The sequence below is a fragment of the Nylanderia fulva genome, unplaced genomic scaffold (assembly GCF_048542155.1).
Source record: "Nylanderia fulva isolate GAGA-0341 unplaced genomic scaffold, ASM4854215v1 Scaffold17, whole genome shotgun sequence".
In the NCBI taxonomy this organism is placed as follows: domain Eukaryota; kingdom Metazoa; phylum Arthropoda; class Insecta; order Hymenoptera; family Formicidae; genus Nylanderia; species Nylanderia fulva.
In genome coordinates, this window is record NW_028189945.1 from 3,624,124 (window position 1) to 3,646,180 (window position 22,057).

General features: G+C 36.9%; 3 protein-coding genes across 5 annotated transcripts; 1 reads left to right on the plus strand and 2 right to left on the minus strand.

Moving 5' to 3' along the window:
• Positions 1–64: 64 nt before the first annotated feature.
• Positions 65–15,186, plus strand: LOC114938232 (uncharacterized). Of its 3 annotated transcripts, none has more exons than XM_085481200.1 (25): positions 65–438; positions 543–735; positions 1,015–1,130; positions 1,235–1,543; positions 1,734–1,868; positions 2,151–2,315; positions 7,919–8,056; positions 8,294–8,437; positions 8,514–8,631; positions 8,761–8,903; positions 8,978–9,203; positions 9,285–9,366; positions 9,550–9,685; positions 9,767–9,906; positions 10,118–10,471; positions 10,541–10,775; positions 10,857–11,091; positions 11,179–11,288; positions 11,370–11,612; positions 11,726–12,093; positions 12,177–12,315; positions 12,423–12,532; positions 12,619–12,865; positions 12,968–13,244; positions 13,587–15,186. In XM_085481200.1, the coding sequence occupies exons 2-25, from the start codon at positions 618–620 to the stop codon at positions 14,768–14,770; spliced, it is 5,472 nt and encodes a 1,823-aa protein (XP_085337326.1). In that variant the 5' UTR covers positions 65–438; positions 543–617; the 3' UTR covers positions 14,771–15,186. The 3 variants fall into 3 exon arrangements, with proteins under 3 accessions (XP_085337326.1, XP_029167916.2, XP_085337327.1); XM_029312083.2 differs by having other exon boundaries at positions 11,200–11,288; XM_085481201.1 differs by lacking the exons at positions 65–438; positions 543–735; positions 1,015–1,130; ... (1 more) ...; positions 1,734–1,868; positions 2,151–2,315 and adding an exon at positions 6,664–7,648.
• Positions 15,000–18,044, minus strand: LOC114938238 (putative tRNA (uracil-O(2)-)-methyltransferase). The gene is made up of 4 exons (XM_029312089.2): positions 17,860–18,044; positions 17,503–17,595; positions 16,381–17,422; positions 15,000–16,163 (listed from the first exon to the last, which is right to left on the minus strand). Exons 3-4 carry the CDS (start codon positions 17,341–17,343, stop codon positions 15,264–15,266), a joined length of 1,863 nt encoding a protein of 620 aa, XP_029167922.2. The 5' UTR covers positions 17,344–17,422; positions 17,503–17,595; positions 17,860–18,044; the 3' UTR covers positions 15,000–15,263.
• A 555-nt stretch (positions 18,045–18,599) lies between these two features.
• On the minus strand, positions 18,600–22,024 carry LOC114938236 (uncharacterized). The gene is made up of 3 exons (XM_029312086.2): positions 21,186–22,024; positions 20,456–20,667; positions 18,600–20,332 (listed from the first exon to the last, which is right to left on the minus strand). Exons 1-3 carry the CDS (start codon positions 21,553–21,555, stop codon positions 20,030–20,032), a joined length of 885 nt encoding a protein of 294 aa, XP_029167919.1. The 5' UTR covers positions 21,556–22,024; the 3' UTR covers positions 18,600–20,029.
• Between the last annotated feature and the right edge of the window lie 33 nt (positions 22,025–22,057).

Consider the following 22,057-nt stretch of genomic DNA (forward strand, 5'->3'; position numbering starts at 1 on the left):
TGACATTTCGAAACGTAATTCCAACGTCGACCGACAGAGGTCTTTACTGTCATTCTCCGCTACTTCGTAAACATCAAGTACGGATGACGAACGCCGATTGAGAAATTTGCATATGTTGATACGCGTTAATTTGACAGGAGCGGCTAGTTACAACAGAGAAACGGTCGAAAAACGGGAATATGTGTCGTATTCGTAACGAGCGTGAATCAACAGGGACCTATGCGACTTTGAAAAAGCGAGAAAGAATAGGAAGAACGGTGACGGAAGAACAGCATATGGTGACATTTACGTGTGGTAAATGAAAAGAAAAATATCTGCGAGACAAATGTATTGCGAATGAAAGAGCCTCATCGGCGGCGTTTTATGTGCGCAATCGAAAGTATAAAGATAATGTCATTTTAATGTCGTTCGAAGACCTACAAGATGGTCCATGATTAGGTTAGATTCCTAGAGATTGATATTTAATTTTGTTAATTTAAGTAATAGCTGTCTTACAAGAGCCACCAGAAGGAGTGTAACAACATGTTATATTTAATTTGTAGATTACGTGGACAAGCGCGAGTTTGCAAAAGCAGTCTTGTTTATTGTGTAAAGATTGTCATCATTGAGTCAAAAGTATGTCTGCAAACATGTTGACAGAACAGAATGTAATTATGGAATTCACTGACTCTAGCAATACAGTACCGATTGGTTTTATGACTGCGGATGATGGTCACACGCTTTTTGCAGTGGGTGGTAAGATAATGAAACAATTTAACATACTAAAGCAATAAATAATTAAAGCAGTAAATAATTAATAAAGATACAAAATTATATATATGTAAAGTTTATTGTAAGAGATATATTTTATATCTCTCTTTGTATAGTAATTAAAGATTTTAGTTAGACACACAGAAGTTTCATTAATAATATATATAGAATTTGTTAAAATTGTAAAATAAATAAGTAAACAAAGTGTAACAAGAATGAGATGCATATTTTGTTTAAAGATTATTGAAGATATATTTTTTTCAGAGCATGAGGATGGCACATTGGAAATCATGGCAACCCCTATTACATTAATGCCACAAAATAACATAGTATCTTCAGCATTGATAAAGACTGTGGATGGAAACTTTATTTTGCATCCTGTATGTGTATTTAAAGCATTTTAAACATTATAAAAAGACATTATTATTATAAAAAGTTCTTTTATTCATATAATAGTTATACATAATAAACCTTTCTGTTCTAGACTATTTTTCAATTAAATTTCGAAAGTTCATCAGGAAATGCTGTGATGCAACAAGCAAATCTACTTCCAATACAACAGAATAGATCTGCGGTTACAGAACAATTAAAAATAATACAGAATATAAATGAGTGTGCAATTACAGAACCCTTGTTGTCTGTTAGAGAAGATAGCAATATATTAAATAAAGAAGAAAATTGTAGAAGACAGACAAAAGAACAGGCAACAATTGACAATCATGTTAAAAAAAAGCCTATGTCTGTATCTACATCTGTACATAAAAAGTCTCCAGGCAGACCAAAAAAGACTGAGGTAATTTTATAATATTATTAACATTAAAAATACTTTTATTATTTTAATTATAAAATGTGTGTTTGCACTGTATAACTATATAAAATAAATTGAATATTTACATTTTGTGGGAATTTAATGGAATAATCTTGATTTTTTTTACATAGTTGAAACTTTTTAACCTGGTAATATATTAATATCTCTGTTGCAGAATACACAATCTTTGAAGTGTGATATATGTGGGCAAGAATTTACTAAGCATGCATTATACCGCAAACATATGGAAAATCATGCCGAAGAAAAACCACATAGATGTCCAAAATGCCCAGCATCTTTTAATATTCCAGTAAGTTTTTTTGCCATCTTTTTATTAATGAAAAAAAAATATCAGAACTATATTTAAATTTTAATTAATATATACTGTAATGTGATAAGAAAAATACACTGTAACAAGAAGAAGAGGCAGTTGACAAATCACTAAAACATAAATAATAAAATCGATTATCAACTAATATTTTATAGAAGTAGATTAACTGTAGTGAAAGTTGCTTCTTTTATTTTAATCTCTTCAATACAATACATATGGTCGGATTCAGTCTAGTAACTCCATACAATGGCATCATTGCAGATAAATTTCACGCTTCATATGGCAACGCATAATATCGGTGACCCGAAATGTCCTGAATGTGGTAGGAAATACGCCAGAATGGCGAGTCTCAAATCTCATATGTTGCTACACGAGAAGGAGGAGAACCTCTTCTGTACAGAATGCGAAGACGCTTTTTCAACAAAGGTGAGTCTGAAAATATTTATTCCATTGATTTTATTTATTTCGATGTACAAGTGATTTTCTTCTTCATTCAAAATAATACATTCTTTTTCTACATTGAAAATAATACATTTTTAGAGATTTAATGTCTTTGTGTTTAATCTTTATAAATGACATCAAAAGCTTCATAGACTTTCACTTTATATGCTATTTCCAGACTAGTTTTTGAAATATTATCTGACATTTTTTAAAAATAATCTTTATATGCATACAAATGTTATCGCGCTACATAAGATCGTCTTATCGATATTTTGCCGACGTTTTTGTGATGTTCGCACAGACACCACTTCATGGATAACATTCACCATTGTAAATATACAGTATTTATTTCCACCTGGAATTAAAGGCTAAAGGCTGTTTTACCTCATATTCGTTTCGCAATTGATCTCCGTGCCCGAGTGAATCGCGCGCTCGTAAACCTCGCTTGATGCATGCAAATTTTAATTACTTATTTACCATAAATGTTTATAAAAAAATATTGTTTAGCATACATTTGCCATCGTTGTACAATAATTTAGCTCACGTTAAATAATCAATAGACTCTGTATTTATTATTATATAATGAATAAGAGAGATTACATATATAAATAAATTTAATTATGCTAATGCAGTGAATATAGCTCGATCTAAGACGAATCTTGATTTTACTTCGTTCAATCAAAGGTCGATCTTGGCGACCCGCAACGACTTATCTATTCGCTGCCCACTGACCAAAATCAAGAGATCATAGAGAAGAAGTTAGGAACCGGCGATTCTCTCGTCTCGTTATGTCCTCATGACTGCAGTCGGATAAATGGAGGAGATGATTTAATAATTCCTCTCGAAGACTAAGAGAGGACATTATCTCATAGCGTCGTCAAAATATACCAGCAATAATCGGCCTTGCAATACTTGGCGAGTAGCAATGACAATTTATTCAGACCCGCTTTATCTTTACTACATATTTACGGACGTATCTATATTAATTAGTAATAATTCAATGGAAATGAAATTAATGAGTCATGCATATTCGAGATAGCGCTTGTTTTTGATCACGCACTTGTTATTCATTGGAGAAAGAGTGTACGTTTTTCAGAACGCTGAAGATGTTTTTGACGTAGCGTTGCGATTCCGAGATGATTTTTCGAGCCTTATGGAGACACCGAGAACCAATCGGAATCGACGCAGCGTGATGTGAATTAATAAAGCATGGGGAAGTTAGCAGCAACGACGACTATATTAATGTGGCGCGCAACGAATTACGCAACCGAATCGTATGATCTCACACAGATCCCTCGCCGATTGCTGTTGCGTTTGACACGCGCCATACGCCTACACGCACTCATATAACGTTGAAATATGAAACAGACTCTAGAAAAGATACGTTGCATCGTCCCGTCATTCGATCGTATTTAAATAGACGGATACATGATTGAAGAAGACAGAAAATCTGTATGAAGATCATAGTCGCAGATGTTGAAATACGAAATCATACATGCTTGAACTTGATTTCAATTTTAGCCAAAAATTGTGAAAGTAATCTTTATAAAGATTAAAAAATTTATTTGAAGAACAAATATAAAATGTGAGATAAAAGGTAGATGCAAAAATAGTTTTACACATTGTTGAAGAGTATGATTTTAAGAATGAAAATTAAAGAAGACAATATGATGATGAAATATGAAATTGAAGAAGAGAAAATCTGTATCAAGAAGATCATAGTCGTAGATGTTGAGATACCAAATCATATGTGCTCGAATTTGATTTCAATTTCAGGCAAAAATTGTGAAGATAATTTTTATAAAGATTTAAATATTTATTTGTGAAGAAAAAATATAAAAATGTGAGATAAAAGATAGATGCAAGAATAATTTTGCACGTCGTTGAAGAGGATGGTTTCAAGAATGAAGATTGAAGAAGATACAGAAATAATAAAATAACAATTAAGAATAATACAAACTTGATTCTCATCTGCTGCATTTCTCGGGCGAATCTAAAAGTATGGCAACTCTCGAGAGAAAGAGTCGATTATGATGACGATGAGTATGACGAGTATTTCGGTGACGACGTAAGCGACACTTGCAGTCGCTTCGTCAGTGAGCGGCGAATCCTCGCGAAGTGTGCACGTACTCGCGCTTGTCATCTCGTATTCCTTCGACGAAATGTACAGTTTCTTCAAAGTCAAAGAACACCGCGAATATTCATACTCATTTGCTCGTCAAAGTACTCATGGTCATTTTGATTTTTCTCCTATGTCCCATGATTGATCAAGAAACGTGATGCGTTTAATTAATTTAATTATGGTCACGTCTTCAAAAATTGCCAGTGCCTATATTATATTTCATCGCTAAAGAAATGAAGAAATCAAGATAACAAGCAGTTTACACACACAAATATATCAAAATAAATTATTCCTTAATAAATACAACTAAGGAAGGCCTTAAGAGCCACATGCAGATGTTCCTGCGTACATTCCAACGAAAATAAATTTTTTGTTGGAAATAAACAATTGTGCACAAGGCACATATTAAATTATTCCTCTTTACAGGATTATTTAAATAATTAATACTATAAATTCTACATTTTATAGTTTTGCTGTGTGGTACTTTGTCTTTAAATCGTCGTTGAAAAGAATTTTTTTTCTCGGAACAGACGGGCTTCTTTTACGCCTACTTCTCCACGGATCTGTATATTTTCTCTGTCGTCGGATTTGAAAGGTCTTCGAGGAACTCTGTTCGGCCACCTTCGAAGACCGAGATTTATGAAAGAAATTATACAGATAAGGTTTCTTCATGATGTGTGTAACACGATGTGAAACGAAATGTATAGAGAAGAAGAAAAGTCGAGCATAAATAATTGACGTGAGTTTATTATGTAGGTGGAGCGGATCTGGTGCATCGTGGTCTACAGTGAACACGTGCTCAGGTGAAGGATAACGAACGTAAAACGAATTCGCAGTAGAGAGGGAAGAATCGCCAAGCGAAATATAAAAGCGCCGATAACACGACTGCCGTTGATAAGAACCCAACCATTGAACTTTACCGAGGAAGAGCGAGGATGTAGTCGCCGTTCCGATAACTCGCTATTATTAGTAACAGTGATCCTGAAAAAATTACATACGATTCTTTCCGGATACTCGTCGTCGAGGTCGCCCCATCCTGAGCGATCGCTATATTAAGATATAAAAATAATACGAGAAACCACATTGTATGTGGATGTATATAATGTTACGAGATAGATCAGGTTTTTTTCGCGGAAGAGACTCATTTGCATCAGCTGGATCTTTTACGGAGACGCGTGTTTATCCACGCAAGCAATAATAATCTGACCTCGTGTAAGAACGCATCGGAGAAGACATAAGATCAAAAAGAGGCGACCAGTGAAATCTGACGATTAAGTTACAAGAGCGAAAGAATTTAAACGCGATTTATACGGGGAAAAATTGATGACGCTTCCCTCGAGATTGTATTTCAGGAACTCTTCAGCTCTTGAGAACGACATCGATCTTCTTGCTCTCGCAGTCTCGAGTCGTTCGCGTTTGTTGTCGGACGACACGCGTCCGCTTGACACTTGACAGGTCAATTGTCTGTTTGCTGTAGCATATAATGACTCGCACTGCCTCGCTTGTCCTCGTTTCCGACTGCCGAAAGAAGAAGTTTCTAGGAAACCGTCCGTTTTTGCCGTCCAGCAGAGTTCCTCGAAGTTAATTTTAATCGGAACAGTCTGTTTTGCGTATAACGAGGATCTAAATTTTGTGGAAAAAAGAAAAAATCAGAAAGTGTGAAGAAATATTGCCTCGAGCGATTGGTGATTCGACAAAAGATGCTGTTCTCGCACTGTCCTCGATGGTGGGCGGTGTATCGAAGCCGGAGGTCGTTTCCTGGATCGTTATACATCCAACGTGATTAGATCTTCTGCTCTCTTTGGATGTGCTTCGACACAAAGAAACGTTACCGCAAACTCTGCCAATTCATTTTCCTTTTTGACAGCTTTATAAATGTTGCTGAAATACGTAAAATCTAGAACTATATGAGGATCAGAAGAAGAGGTAAATTATCCTTTCCGATCTTTTAATTATAATTGATTTAATTAATCGATAGGACTTTTACCAAAACAATCATTTTCTCAACTTCATATTTTTGATATATAAATTTGCAGACAAGACTGAAAGAAAAACTTCATCATTATTTTTTCCATTTTATTCCTGGAATAGTCAGTGTTAAAATCTTGGTTTATCTCGTAAAATCTTTTAGACTTGCCGGAGAGCTATGCCGTCTCAAGTTTACTTATGCAGATCGCCGACTCGTCGCACCGCGTTTGTCGGCAGCATCTGAAGAATCCGAGATGCGAGTGACGAGTCTCTCTCTGGTTGACCGAAATCTTATCGTCGCGGAGGCAGAAGCATCGCGAGAAAGGGAAAGCGAAGAGGGAAACGCGCGAAGAAGAGGAGAGGACGAAGAACCGGGAGGTTTGCGTAGGACGATCAAGCGGAAGAGGAAGAAGAGTACAGAGGCCTGCAGGCGGAAGAGAGAGGAGGCAGAGAGGAAGAGCGGCTAACTTTGGGAAGATCAATCGGCGTGCGGGGAAGAAGCCGCTACGGCTGCTGGAAAAAGTGCAATGTCCTCCTTCGGAGGCGCGATATTGCTCGAGAATTAAGGGGCTACGACGGCGCAATCTCGACGATCTCGTCTCCAAGAACTCGTCCTGCAAAGATAGAAAAAGAGGAGAAAGAATTTTATTACATTACATTGAGATATATTAAATCTGCTGTGAAGAAAGATAGAGAAAAGATAGAAAGGAGAAGAAGAGAATAATAGAAAAAAAGGAAGAAATTATAATCGCTCAATTCAATTAACGAAAACGAGTGCTCTATTTGATCTCTAATTTATTTTGCTCCTTTATTGATAGAAGATAATGAAAGATACAATTCATCAGCGAAATTTTGCGAGCGTAGAATGATTCAATTTACTATTGGCATTGTGATAAATCAAATTTTGTGTTCATTATTTTGTATTCCTTCGTTCCTTATCGTCTAAAAGGAAAAAAGCGTTTCTTCGAAACGAATGATCGATAGTCACGATAATTCGCGGTGGGTCACTGCGTTGTGTTCAATGCCTTGTGTTCGTCCTACTTTTTGCTCCAAGCACTGCCATATAAGAACTCACTGCTCGCCGGCGCGTATTACTTTATGTTACACGACATAATCTGTACTGTCTTTCGATATGTCGTTCGCTGTAGACTGCCTGAATTTCGCACTTCTCTTCATCTGCACGCGCGTGTTTCATCTCGCTCTTGGAATTAGCGCTCAGTATTATAAGGTATATTAATCTCAATAATCCCAAAATTATTACAGTTACAAGGAAATTAAAAGAAGTTCAAAAAAAAAGAGATACTGTACTTTATAAAATATTTGTATGTGTACGCATATGTATAATTTAAGATAATTTTTATAAAAATATTTGAAAATAATTAGATATATATATATAGATATAGATATATAATTTATATTTAATTACTATATGCGCAGATTACATATTAATAATTAAATAATAATAAAAATTAATAATTAATTAAATTATTTTTATCAGGCTCAACTGGACGCGCATTTGAAGCTTCACGGAGAAAAGTGGTCGAATGAGGATGTTGGCGTACGAAAGTGTAAATTATGTAACAAGCAATTCACACAACCTGCGCTCTACCGAATGCACATACGCGAACATTATAGAGTGAGTAGAAAAAACTTATTGTGCTAAAAGTTATTCAATAAATAGATCAATAACACTGGAAGTATTTTATATGTATTATTCTCTGTTTTCTCTTTTATTATTTTTGTGTTTAATATAAAACTGCGGTAAAAGCTACTTTCTTTTCATCTTTGTAATTTTTTTCCTCAAGAAAAACCTTTATGCTTCTAGCAAATAGCTTTGCTCTCCAGGAGTTTTATCGCGTTTATTTATTCACAGCTACAAACGAAAATAGTAAAGCAAACTAAGAAGGGAACGAAACATAAAACAATGTACAAATGCACCATATGCTTGAAGAATTTCCAAAAGCCGAGCCAGCTAATGCGGCATATCAGGGTACACACCGGAGAGAAACCCTTTAAAGTAAACACTCTTGCATATATAAATAAATAGTTTAAACGAAAATGATCGTTTCACACATATGCATTTATTTGTGCAGTGTACCGTTTGCAACAGGGCATTCACGCAAAAGAGTTCGCTACAAATCCACGCGTGGCAACACAATGGTATCCGACCGCATACCTGCAGCCTCTGCAACGCCAAGTTTAGTCAGAAAGGTTCGAGAATTTGCTATTAATATTACATGTGATGCATTAAAAATTATGTGTAATAAGCAAAGCCATTCTACATCAAGATTCTAGATTTATCAAGATAGTCTGTCACTCCTCTATCTTTCAATTTTTCAGGAAATCTAAAAGCACATATCCTCAGAGTGCATAATGCACCGGAAGGTGAGCCGACGTACGCCTGTTCTTATTGCTCCTGCATCTTCAAGAAGCTGGGCAGCTTAAACGGTCACATAAAGCGAGTGCATTCTAATCCGGAGGAGGTAATAAACGTGATATTCACTTGTTTTGCATTAGGATTATTCGAATCAAGAAACACATCACGTTTATTATTTAGGAATCCACCGAGAAGTCCTCGGCAGCTAATTCCAGTATCTCCTCGGAAGCTGACATGCGCGCAACAGTCGATAGCGTTATATCGCAGTTGGCGTCTTTGGAAGCTGTTGTAAATAATACTGCAGATTCTACGGGGACTGTAACGTTGAATGCGGAGCAGAACGATATATTGCAACAGGCGTTGAAAAATAGCGGTTTGCCGAACAAAAACGAAGTTTCTTTGAAAGGTAATCGTCTCTCATATTTGCCATTTAATAATTTGCTATTATAATATTATAATACCTAATAGCTTTTTTTGTTTGTAATAGAAATCGCAGAGTCGAAAAAACCGGATTCTTCGCCAACAACGTATGTTACATTGTTGGATAAGACTGCTGGTAGTTCTTCAAGGTAATGCTCTCTTTATTCTGCGCGAGAAAATATAAAATGAAACAAAAAGTTAATCAGCAACTTAAAAAATTGATGATTGATGATATAAAAATATGGACGATGACTATTAAACGTGATAAAAAATTCCCGATATATTATTATAGTTTAAGATATAAATGAAACTGTATTTATATGTATATATAGCAAGTATCACGCCATAAAGCAACGCTGCGTAGGAAACGTACGGTGGTACGTGTGCTCCTTTTGCCCGAAAGAGTTTAAAAAGCCGTCGGACTTGATACGTCACTTGCGTGTGCACACTCAGGAAAAGCCCTTTAAGGTAGTTAGAACTTTCGTTCATTCAGAAGTCATAATTGCAACGAATAAACAATAAATAATAAAATTATTCTACGTTTTTCAGTGTATGTATTGCGTGCGTTCTTTCGCGCTAAAGTCGACAATGATAGCGCACGAGCGGACTCATACCGGAGTGAAAAAGTATGCTTGCGCCTCCTGCAATAAAACTTTCGCGTGCCATAGTAGCCTTACCTCTCATACAAGGTAAGCTTCTTTCTTTCATACATAATATAATATAAATTATTTTAAGATTTAAAACTTGCATAGTTAAAATTTTATTCTACATGCAATCTTTGTTTATCACATACTTTGATTGTATTTGATTCTGGCATAAGCATCATAAGATGCCCATGTATTTAATTGTGTATCCTTTACGCTCAAATGTTTAATAATAAAAATATATTTCTCTTTTCAGATTACACATGAAACCACACAAATGCAATGTATGCAGCAAGTTATTCAACTCTAGTATCATTCTAAAAAATCATATGAAGTGTCACGCGCGGGAGAAGCCCAAGATATCGCCAGAAGCGGAGAGTTTGGTGCCACAAGTGATACTGCAGGAGCCACTTGTTATCAGCGATGCCGGCAACAAGATCAGCGTTGCCCAAGTGCAATCGAAACAAAAACAGTTGTACGAAAATACCGAAAAAACCAGACCACACGTATGTTGGGTCTGTCACGCGGCATTCAGGAAAGTCAGCCATCTGAAGCAACATTATCGTAGACATACGGGCGAACGTCCTTACAAGTGCTCCAAATGCGATAGGTTCGAGATTTTTTATTTAATTATAAATTAATTTGTGGAGTGTACGATTTACAACACCGCTTTTTATAGGAGGTTTACATCGAACAGCGTCCTGAAATCTCACCTACACACACACGATGACGCGAGGCCCTATAGTTGTCCGGTATGCAACACAAAGTTCTCTACGCAAAGCAGCATGAAGAGGCATTTGGTTACACATAGCAATAAAAGGCCATTTATGTGTCCATATTGTCACAAAACGTTTAAGACGTACGTCAATTGTCGGAAGCACATAAAAAGACACAAACATGAACTAGTGCAACGGGTATATATTTAATCATTATAGAAAGTTTGTAGATGTAACACTTAAAAATTAAAGTATTAATTTCATACATATTCTGAACAGCAATTGGAGGAACAAAAGACGCAAGAGCAGAAGGAACAACAGCCTTTAAGAGAGGACAAAGAAGCTGGCTCGGCACCTTTACCAGCAAACATCACTCTTGCTGAAGATATGGAAGTGTCGTTCCAACCGCAAATGGCACCAGATTTCACGCAGGCCTTTTCCGATCAGTTTCAAAATATTAGCGCAGAGAAAGAAAAGTCCTTATTGACGAACAGTGCAACATCAGTAGCAAACCGTACGTTTTTCAAATATAATATATATATTAGATCTTGTAAGAAGTGAATTTTATGTACATTTATATATACGTAGTTATATTTTTTAGAAAATTTATCCATTGACACAGGTAATTTAGGAACTTCGCAAACTTTACATGCTGATGAAACTGGCACCATCACGTTATCTCATTATTCTGGAGATCAAACCCTCACAGCGGTACATAACTTTAATCATTATAAATGAGTATAAGCATTACGATATAAAAGAAACGAATAATATTGACAGAAAATTTTGTAGGAAAGCATACGAGAGATCGAGGAGACGTTGAATCAACAGCTTTTTAATATTGGCATGAATCTCGGACTGACGAATAATTTACCAAAGCAGATGGACGAGACGAATACGAATTCCCTCGACAATTCCAGGGAACAGCCGGTGCTCAATATAATTTACGAACATAACAAAAATCTGGATTCGTCCGGAAATACCATATTCACGCCGCAATTCGATTCATTTGATATGAGCCAGATTACGTTACAGGTGAATATGCTCTCTATGTAAGAGAATAATAACTGTGATTCTAAAATGAACTAAAATGTTTAATATTTTACTGATATTTCTTTATATAAATTTCAATAATCTTGATTGTATAGACGGATAGCGAGATGGACATTGGTTTGAATTCGAGCAACACGACGAACATGTCCAGTATTTTGCCCAGATCCGTGGAAGGAGACAACAGACAGCAAGAAGAACAACAAACGGTTCCAGTTACTACAATCGATAATATAGACACTTCTGCAATTGCGAAGAACACTCATTTAACAGTAATAAATCCTAAGGACAATTGTTCGGAATTGGTGAGATTTTCGCAAGTGTGTCCATCGAAGTATTCGAAGGTTATCGCGAAAGCGGACACCGCAAACGGATTGATCGAGATGCAAGGTGCAACTGAACATGAAAAATCGCTACAGAAGAGTAACATTATATCATGCGACAGCGAGGGAAATTCTTTATTCATGTATATTTTTCTAATTTATAATTAAATGATATGTGAAATCGTGTTATTAGCGAGCAATTGATACATATTCGATATATTTGCAGGAAGAACTTTCAAAGTACAATACAACCGGAGACGTTCGTTTCTTCTAAAACGAATAACTCGGTCAAAATATCGATGTACAGTAATCTGTTGGAGTGTCACATATGTCATCGTAATGGTTTCACAGCAGAAAGATTAAAGGTAACTTTTTTACATTGCAATTGATTAATATTAATACTAATATAACTCTGCTAAATCAAGCAATAAAACCGATTTGATATTCCACAAAATCGATGTAATCGTCGCAGGAACATTTGAAATCTCATGGTGGTGCCAAAATGTACGAGTGTCCGGAATGTTCTCAGCGATTCTTCACGAATGGCGGTCTCAACAGGCACATGAAGAGACTGCACACGGAGTAAGCAAATTGATTGAAGAAATATATTTTTATCTCTCAAACTCATTGGTAGAAAATCTAAAAATCTTTCTTTGTACGTCATACAGGCTATTAAAATGTGCGACTTGTGAGCAAAAGATGCTAGACAATAAATTGCAATTGAAATATCATCACAAAATGCATAGCGGAGATTGGAAAGTTGTGCAGGTGGAATCGAACGAGAAGGAAGTGATCTCCAGTTCCTGTCTTCCATCGATAACGACGTCAGATGTCCCAGTGAATTCGGACTCATCGGTATCTGAGAAGGTACTGATGGATACAGTTGCCGAGAGGAAAAGCATGGACCGCGTGAACGTGAGTATATATATATATATATATATATATTTTTTTTTTTTTTTGTTTTTTCATCATTTTCAAAAATATTTTTAAACTTGTGTCATGAATTTGATCGTTCAGGGAAACTTGGAGAGGAAAGAGACGAAAGAATACACGAACAAATGTAAGTACTGTCCAAAAACTTTCCGAAAGCCGAGCGACCTGATTAGGCACATTCGTACGCATACGGGCGAACGACCATACAAATGCGATTACTGCAATAAGAGCTTTGCAGTTAAGTGCACTTTGGATTCGCATATGAAGGTTCACACGGGCAAGAAAACGTTCTGTTGTCATGTCTGTAACAGTATGTTTGCCACGAAGGGCAGTTTGAAGGTCCACATGCGACTGCACACTGGTGAGTATTTTTACTTTACATATAGAGTATGTTATGTAGTTCTCTAATTGAAAGAGATAAATGAAAAACTTAAAATTAAAGCCTTTGGTATTTAATCCTTTTTTTATTTATATTTTGTTGCTTATTTTTTAGGTATTTACAAATATATAAGCTTTAATAAAATAAGATAATTATATAAATTAAGATATAATAATTAAAAATAAAATAAAGATAATAGTAACATAAGGAAATTTATTTCATCAGCTATTTATAATTTTCAAATAATAAAATTATATGTGTGTGATGAACATAAAGATTTGATTTAGATAATAATTTGCATTAAACTTTAAAATGTTCTTTCAGGTTCAAAGCCATACAAATGTCCCATGTGCGACCTGCGATTTCGCACTTCGGGTCATAAGAAGGTGCACATGCAGAAGCATGCGAGGGAACATAAACGCAAACCTAAGCACCAAAAGGTCGCAGCAGTGGCGGAAGCGACAGCCAGCCTCGAAGAAATTGACAACAGTTCTCTGGATCACACATCGACGACGACGACGATGACGACAACAACAACGATGACTGGCAGTGAGATCACACCATCGCAGAATCTCGATTATTCCTCGTTGGAGAACCCCGAAATGAACCTTAGCGATGCGATTCATCTATCGAGTCAAATCGCGTTCAATCATACTGACGCGACGACGACGACGATTCTCAACAACAACTCCATGCTGTCTTTAAATGACAGCAACGAACTGGTGGCGAATCTGCAATTCCTGCTAGCAAACGGTCTTGTCACTATCCAAACAGACGATACCCTGTTGACGACGCAGCCGGCAACAAATAACACCGAAGTGTCGACCAACGTGATCGAGTTGGTCGGTACGAATTCTTTCCAGGAAGCCTGCAATCTGGGTAACGCTAATCATCAGATAGTGATAACTAGCCAGGTGCCAAGTGAGACGACGACCGCGAATGCGAACGACGCGGCGATTATTCAGATGAACGATTGCTTGCCACCTGTTTCTATAGTACAGATGCAGAATCATGGTACGAATCTCGGTGACGACGCATCCAGAGCAAAAACAAGCAGTCAGTCAACAACGATAGCATGTGATAGTCAAGCGGTGACAACGGGGACAGCTAAAACCTTGACACAGTCGTCGCGGAAAGAGTGCGACGTATGCGGTAAGACGTTCACGAAGCCATATCAGATGGAGCGTCACAAGCGCATCCACACGGGCGAACGACCGTACAAGTGCGAGCAATGCGACAAATCGTTCGCACAGAAGTTCACGTTGCAGCTGCACCAGAAGCATCATACCGGCGACCGACCGTATCCCTGTCCGCACTGCAAGCAATCGTTCACGCAGAAGTGCAATTTGCAGACGCACCTGAAGCGCGTCCATCAGCTGGTCATGCTCGACGTCAAGAAATTGAAGAGCGGCCAACAGATGTTGGGCGCGTTACTGCAGGAAAATCAAGGAACGGACACCAAGCTGGTGAATCTGGACGATATCTTGGTGGTAGATTTTCTCAAATGAACATTTGAAGCTCTTTTCGAGAGGTGCTTATTTTTAGAAGATAAAATCTTGCGATAAAACGTAAATAGTTATATGTATAATATAACGTACTGAAAAAATGTGCCGTAAACGAGTCATCAACGATTAAATAACTACGCTTCAAAATATCAAGTAAACGCGAAGAGAGAGATTTCGAATATTAGACAAATAATTAAAGCTGTGATGAATGAGATATATATATCACTAATGCTATAATAAAATAGGTATATATTCAAGATGTAATAATACTCTTTAAGTAGTTTACATTGTATTGTTACATTGTTTTGTAATGCTAATCCACATCATGGGATCGTTGCGTATGTGTTCTTTTCAACTTTGATATGCAACAATCGACATTTATTTTCTTTTATTTAAAATAAAACGTATTGTTACATGAATTATTGTCCTCAAACTTAAATAAATGTATATAGAATTTCAGAGTACAAAACACAACTTCGCGCAATAACAAAAAAATTCAATGCTGAAAGTCACAATCGATGTCGAGAGCGGGACATCCATCAGGATGGTTCTTGTGAAACCAGCAAGGCTTAATTTTTCTTAATGGTGCTTTGCTGTTCCTATTCCTTCTAGCTTTCTTCCTCTTATCAATGATGCCAGGAATCCTAAATTGCACTTGTCCTTGGGTGACGCAGAATATATGATTATGATTCCTTAATAAAGTTTGCAAGCCACCGCACTCGTTTCGTAGTTGCCGCAGCTTCTCGGGTGTTAATAGCTTCGCCACGTCACCGATGCCGATCTGCCCGCCGGCGTTCCACGTTTCACCAGGTCTCTGTTCCAGCGATATCTTGCGACCAGCGCGCAAAAGATGTTCCGCGACTACATTGACTATGTCGAGAACCAATTTTCTATCCAGCTGCGTACAGTTGCGAGTTCGTTCAGTCGAACTCCTGGGTTTGAAGTTCGAAGACCAAAGATCTTCCTTTGCCTCGCTTCCTACAATCTCTTCCCGAGGTCGAGTGACAACTGTTGACCTGGCATCGATGATTTTCTGAATGTCGATGTCCAGCGTCACAGAATCCTCTCTCGCATAAGTCCTCTTCCAGCCGACGAAACAGGTTCGCTTGGTCGACGGAATTCGCAGTCTATCTACTTGCGTGAAAAAGCCGCAGCCTTCGCATACACTCTTAACGTAAGACATGTACTCTGAATATTGACTCTCGCCGGCGTTGCATCGTCGATATTTCGTGCCATCGAATTCGTAGGCGCAGCACGGCAACAGGAAGAATCGGCACTCGTAGGAACTGCGTGCCGCAATCACTGGGATCCACGGGGTGAGCTCGTCCGAATGATTCCCTATGATCCAGTCCACTCCAGGGAAGACCGTCTCCGAGGATGGAACAATCGTGCTGACCTGGTATAAGAGAGATTACAAAATGATTAGTATACTAGAATAGATATAGTAAGACATTTATTATTTAATAACAGAATGTAGTAGAAAATGTTATTAAAAATATCACATTAGTCCATAAATTTGTGTGTAAAATAAAAAAATATGTGAATTTATAGACTGATGTAACTGGAATTAACTTGAGTAAATTGTAATTGTACAGCAATTATTGTGTACATACTTGCAAATGTGTGCTCTCTGGAAACAGATTCCAGATCTTTCTGCTGCGCAAATCTATCCCTGTTCCTCTGTGACCCTCGCTAGACAAGACGTGGACGAGAAGACCGTTACCGCAACCAAGATCGACGAATGACTGCAACTCCTGGGTACCTTTTTCCAGTCTTTCCTTTTCCCACAGTAACAACAGGTACGTAGCGATGGCGATATCCTCGTAAACAAACTTGGCTGGATCTGTGTTCTCCGGCCATATCTTCACCATCTTCGCGCCGTACTTCTCTTTCAAACTGTTATACAACAAGGTGTACCTCTCGATGGAGACGAGACTGAGAGAACTGATTCTCGAACTGGTTACATCGCTCTCACTTTCCATCCACTTTATCAGACGTGGGAATAACTTGAATCTCAACCAGTCGCGACTTTTATCATAACTATCGCAGTCCAATTTATGTACATTTATACAGGTAGAGTCGTACTCGTGATGCTGTACACTGTAAGCTGTACTCGGACCCAGAGACTGTTTATCTAGAACGATCCGTTTGTGGAGACTAATAATGCTGGCAGATTTCTTGTCAATGAATACAAATTCCAGTGTAGGAGAGAAGATCTGTGTATTGCGAGGCAGAAGTTTTCTTATACATAAATATACTTTATCATCGTTTGATACCTCAAACAGATCCTTACACTCAAATAATTGACAATATTCTGTAATATTTAACGTATTTAATAAATATTTTACATCTATTGAAGATAAATCACACTCGAAATCATTAGATTCGATATGGAGCTTCTCAATGCGTTCCAAAATATCCAGAATATTGTAACTGACTTGGATTGTTAATAGTTCTCGAGATCCTAGAATCCTACGATTAACAACGTGAGGATTTTTCATCCAGATTGCGATGGTTTTCCAAAATTTTGAGACACTGCTGTTAGTGCTCTCGCTAGCAATCTGTTCAAAGTTCATTTTTCTATCTAATACTAATAAATGCGTATATTAAGATTATTTATGATTTTGACGTTGGCGTGCTACCTGGTTGATTATACTGAAACAAAAAAAGAATATAAATTGCTGACTCAAATATCTCTAATTCAAACTTTATTTATATGTCGAACGCAAAAGTACCTTTTGTATCACCCACTTGGCATCTAACAATGCTCGTTCCATAATTTGTTGTATACGTTCCTCATCAGACTCTAAGGCATGTTGCTTGAAACTCTAGAAGAGAAATATATCTTCATTAATTCAAGCATTGTCAGTAAAAAGAAAATTTGCTATTTCTCTAAGATTATTTTTTTGTGGCAGAAAGAATACAATATGGTTTTTTTCTATTAAATATATATAATCTATATCTTTTTAATATATTCTGAATTACTTTAATTATTCTATATTTAATATTTTAAATTTATTTGAAATATTTCTATGTGTTGTTTGGTTATGTCAAAATCAGTTATTGTTAGAGTAAAATTATTTTGCATTTACTTGTTTGACAGAATGCTTGTAAAATTGCTGTGTGTGTTTGGGAAGTTTTTCGCATTCACGCAACAAATATTTATACAATTGTTTAGGCGTATTCAACGTTGAACCGCCAATCACTCTGCTCGCCATTATTTATCCAGGATTACAAAAGACACATGGCACATGTTATATCCCCTCTCTTTTAATTCTGATCTTATTTTCGTAATTGATAAAATAGAAAATAAAGCTATTTATATAAAAATTGCAAATTATATTTTATTTTAACGTAATATTCTAATAAAATTGTAATATTAAATGAAAGAGAAGATTCATTATTTTAATAAATAGATAATAAAATTACAAATTAAAATTTTATATGTAAATAAACTATAAAAAAATGTTTATCTGTAACTGTAAATTCTACAAAAATATTGTAAACAAATTTGAGTTACTTGAATTTATATGATGTTGTAAATATATAAAAACAATTAGATTGATGACAAATTCTAATATTACATATTGTTCATCTTTTTTTTTAATGTTTGATTGCAATACTTTACTAAAGGAAGTTATTTTCATTTACAGTGAAAGTTTAATTCTTATTCTTATCACACAGTTTATATTTCCATAATTTTTTTTCAATCTAAACAGAATCAGAAATCTAACGCAGATCTTATGTTGCTTTTGTCAGACGACTATTATTAAGCTAACTAGTTCCCCACATGTTATCGCTAATTTTAGGTATGACATACATAAAGAGACTATTCTTGTTTGAGATGAATAAATATTTATATACAATTTATTTTTGATGCGCTACACATGATATAGAAAAATGAAGTATACAGTAAAATAAGTCTATGATATTATGCATTTTATTATTTTGAATATCTCGATTTGAATATCTGCAGTCTTATTCGCATACAATTCCATAATGCAAAACACATCCATAGAATATCCGGAAGAAAGTTTCAAGTAAGATCACAGCAACCTTTTCTAACAGTTTGAAGTACATACATTTAGTAAATCGTTAAATGGATGTATTTTCGCGCTAATTATTGTATTAACGTTCTTCTATCGTTATTGATATCGCTCGTACAAATACTATTACATCACATATGTTTATTAAAAAAAAAATAAAAAAAAATAAAAAAAAAAACGTTTACCAAATATCATTGTTATCAATATCGCTTACGCTATATAAATTTTATATACACACACACATATATATATATATATATATATGTGTGTGTGTGTGTGTGTGTGATGTGACGTTTTAAAGCTACTATTACTCTACTAAAATACCAATATATCAAAGATATTAAAAAATAAATATATATATATTTATATATATATATTTATAAATGTATATATATACGATATCGTAACAAGTAAAAAATATACAATTGTTATACGCCACACGTGGCAAAAAGGGCCACCTAATATCCTCGATAAAGAGAGAAAAAATGGGAGAAAAAAGTGGGAAAGAACTGAATCTTTACCGCAACAATTAAAACAAAGATATTACATGTACGAAAATCACAACCAGCGAGTAGCCAATTACTATATATGCTAGTATAACAAAAATATAATGATTAATATTGTACAATAAATTATGCCACACTCAAGTGCGACTTCAGGAATTTTACGAGGGCGGCACTCGCTCGTTCCGTCTGTCAGAATTATAATTCGACTAACAATTTGCTCCCAATAATGTTTCTCAATGTATTAGGATCCCTGCGTAATGTCACGAGCAATCCTTAAGTACAAAATTATCCACTAACAAAGTTAGGCGTCATTATTTTCGGCACTGTATGGCTTTTTAGCTAATATTCTACTTGGCGTTATTCTGGCAGTTTATTAGTTCGTAAAACGTTTTTAACATATGTAAAAAAAGTTAGGCAATCCTCGCAAACGAGCGAATTATGTTAAAGCGTCGCATGTAACAGGATTGCTCTCGACATTTATTTTAGCGCGCGGAAGTATCTATTAATAGTCTTGCCCTATCTAAAATCTAAATAACAAAGTATTAGCTGCCTCTCTTGTATATCGAGATAATCCTCAATAAACTTAGCTACCAAGCTAGATACCAGGTAGGGAAGGATGATCCTGACAGAGGGGAGAGCGACCGCCTGATCACAGAGGGATTCTAAAGAAGTATAGAGTCTATCTCACTCATAATATGATTGTTTTCTTTTTAAGTTTCGTTCGAAGACGGGCGTTCCCAGCAGCACAACCATCTACGCCACAATGAGGGCGGCTTCCTACGCCGGTAGAGTAAATTGGCGCCTCCGCGTCGTGTATTGAGGGCACTAACTATCGCCTGATCGAAGGCCTCCTTGAGGTCGTGTTGCGTCAACGCGGATGTCTCCACGTAATTGACGGCGCCCAGCCTCCGCGCCAACTGATGACCCTGGATTGTCGTGATCGGTGCCTGACCGTATCTCGCCAGTTGCAGCATCAAACGTACATCCGATCTGAGATCGCTTTTCGTTCCCACCTGGATAATTATGATGATGTATACAATTGTTAAATTTACAACATTTCTATTAATGTATTATAATTATAAATATAATATTACTAGCAAATATTATTAGATATACAATCTATTTATAAATCATACCAAAATGATTGGAGCACCAGGGCAGTATTTTCTGACTTCATTGATCCATCTGGAAGCCACGCTGTGGTAAGATGAAGGACATACAACACTGAAGCAAACTAGGAACACATCTGTCTCTGGATAGCACAATGATCTCAAGGGATCGAAGTCATCTTGGCCTGCTGTATCACATAGCTGAACATTCAGTGGTTGTCCATCAACATTTACAACCACTAGATAAATATTACAAAGATATTAGTATTGTTGAATCAACTTAATTATATTTTTATTTATTTATGCTCTCATAAGTGCCAAATAAAAACAAAAAGAAGAACTAACTATGAGAGAGAAAAGTAAACATTTTAAGAATTTGCACATTATCCTATCATTTTCAAAATTGCATTTTACAAAACAACCTGAATATGTGTCGTTTCATAGTCATCTGTAGTATATCTTTTGAATCTTGTACGACATTTACAACTACTAGATAAATATTATTACAAAGATATTAGTATTGTTGGATCGACTTAATTATATTTTGCTTTGCTTATGCTCTCAAATAAAAACAAAAAGAAGAATGAACTATGAAAGAGAAAAGTAAACAATTTTAAGAATTTGCACATTACCCTATCATTTTTATAAATTGCATTTTACAAAATAAACTGTATATGTGTCGCTCCATAGTCACCTGCAGCGTATCCTTGACTCTTAGCTATATTATTAGCGAACATCCCAAAACCATAATACAAACCATTATAATTGTCAAACGCAGTGGGCACGTATTCTCCAGGGAAGCCGTTGGTGGAGTACGAGACTACCAAGCTGGTCTTGCCAACAGCACCATCTCCTACCAGGACTACTTTGATTCTTTTGTCAAGGGGTGTCGCAGGATGCTCCATCACGCTTTGATTTTGCGCTCCGGTACCAAAAGCCGTCGACGACGACGTTGTCGTCGCTGCCGTCGCCATCGTCACCATCATCGTCGTCATCGGCTGCTGCTGCTGCTTGGCGACCTGCATCTGTATGGTCTGTCCGTCCTTGAGCAACGGCCTCGTCCAGTTGGTGTGCGAGGATGGCGGCATTGTCTCACTCTTGATCTTACCGCAGCCCCGACCTTTCATACGTCAGATTGCAACTATTCCGTCGACGGATCCCTTTCGGACCTTCTCCTCGGCGCCGACGTCGTTGCCCCCCGTTTCAAGATACCGTTCTAGAGCAGCGTCGCGTCATGTCTCCCCTCGGGAAGACGGGCTCGTCGAGCGAACGGCTGGTGAATCCGGATCCCCGATGACGCAAAATATGTAATAATATCTCGCAGCGAGGTGTCGCAATCCGGGAGGGTGACAGATCAAGAGAGACCGACGAGAGTAGACGACAGCGACGGAAAACAATGGGAAACTGACCGACGAGAGCGAAGACTGGGCGAACCAGTTATGATCGCGCGGCGTATGAAAAAAAAAGGCCACTCCGATTCACCTGCCGCGACGCGGAGCCACCTGTTATCGCGCCCCCGCCTCCTAGTGTGCGCCTCCTCGCACTGTCAGTGAGTGGCGGCCCGCGCGACGCGCGTGCACGCGATGTGACAGTCGAGGAACGCGTCTGCGTTCTTTGACCCCTTCACGC

What these genes read in the sequence shown, in the direction of transcription:
- LOC114938232 (XM_085481200.1), top strand. Translation starts at nt 618, where the DNA reads ATGTCTGCAAACATGTTGACAGAACAGAATGTAATTATGGAATTCACT. An exon ending in CAGCATCTTTTAATATTCCA is followed by an intron (nt 1,869 to 2,150) that starts GTAAGTTTTTTT and finishes GCATCATTGCAG; the next exon opens with ATAAATTTCACGCTTCATAT. An exon ending in AAGACGCTTTTTCAACAAAG is followed by an intron (nt 2,316 to 7,918) that starts GTGAGTCTGAAA and finishes TATTTTTATCAG; the next exon opens with GCTCAACTGGACGCGCATTT.
- LOC114938238 (XM_029312089.2), bottom strand. Translation starts at nt 17,343, where the DNA reads ATGAACTTTGAACAGATTGCTAGCGAGAGCACTAACAGCAGTGTCTCA. An exon ending in CAGAGAGCACACATTTGCAA is followed by an intron (nt 16,164 to 16,380) that starts GTATGTACACAA and finishes CTCTTATACCAG; the next exon opens with GTCAGCACGATTGTTCCATC.
- LOC114938236 (XM_029312086.2), bottom strand. Translation starts at nt 21,555, where the DNA reads ATGAAAGGTCGGGGCTGCGGTAAGATCAAGAGTGAGACAATGCCGCCA. An exon ending in TGCGTTTGACAATTATAATG is followed by an intron (nt 20,668 to 21,185) that starts GTTTGTATTATG and finishes ATATTTATCTAG; the next exon opens with TGGTTGTAAATGTTGATGGA. An exon ending in CTGGTGCTCCAATCATTTTG is followed by an intron (nt 20,333 to 20,455) that starts GTATGATTTATA and finishes ATAATTATCCAG; the next exon opens with GTGGGAACGAAAAGCGATCT.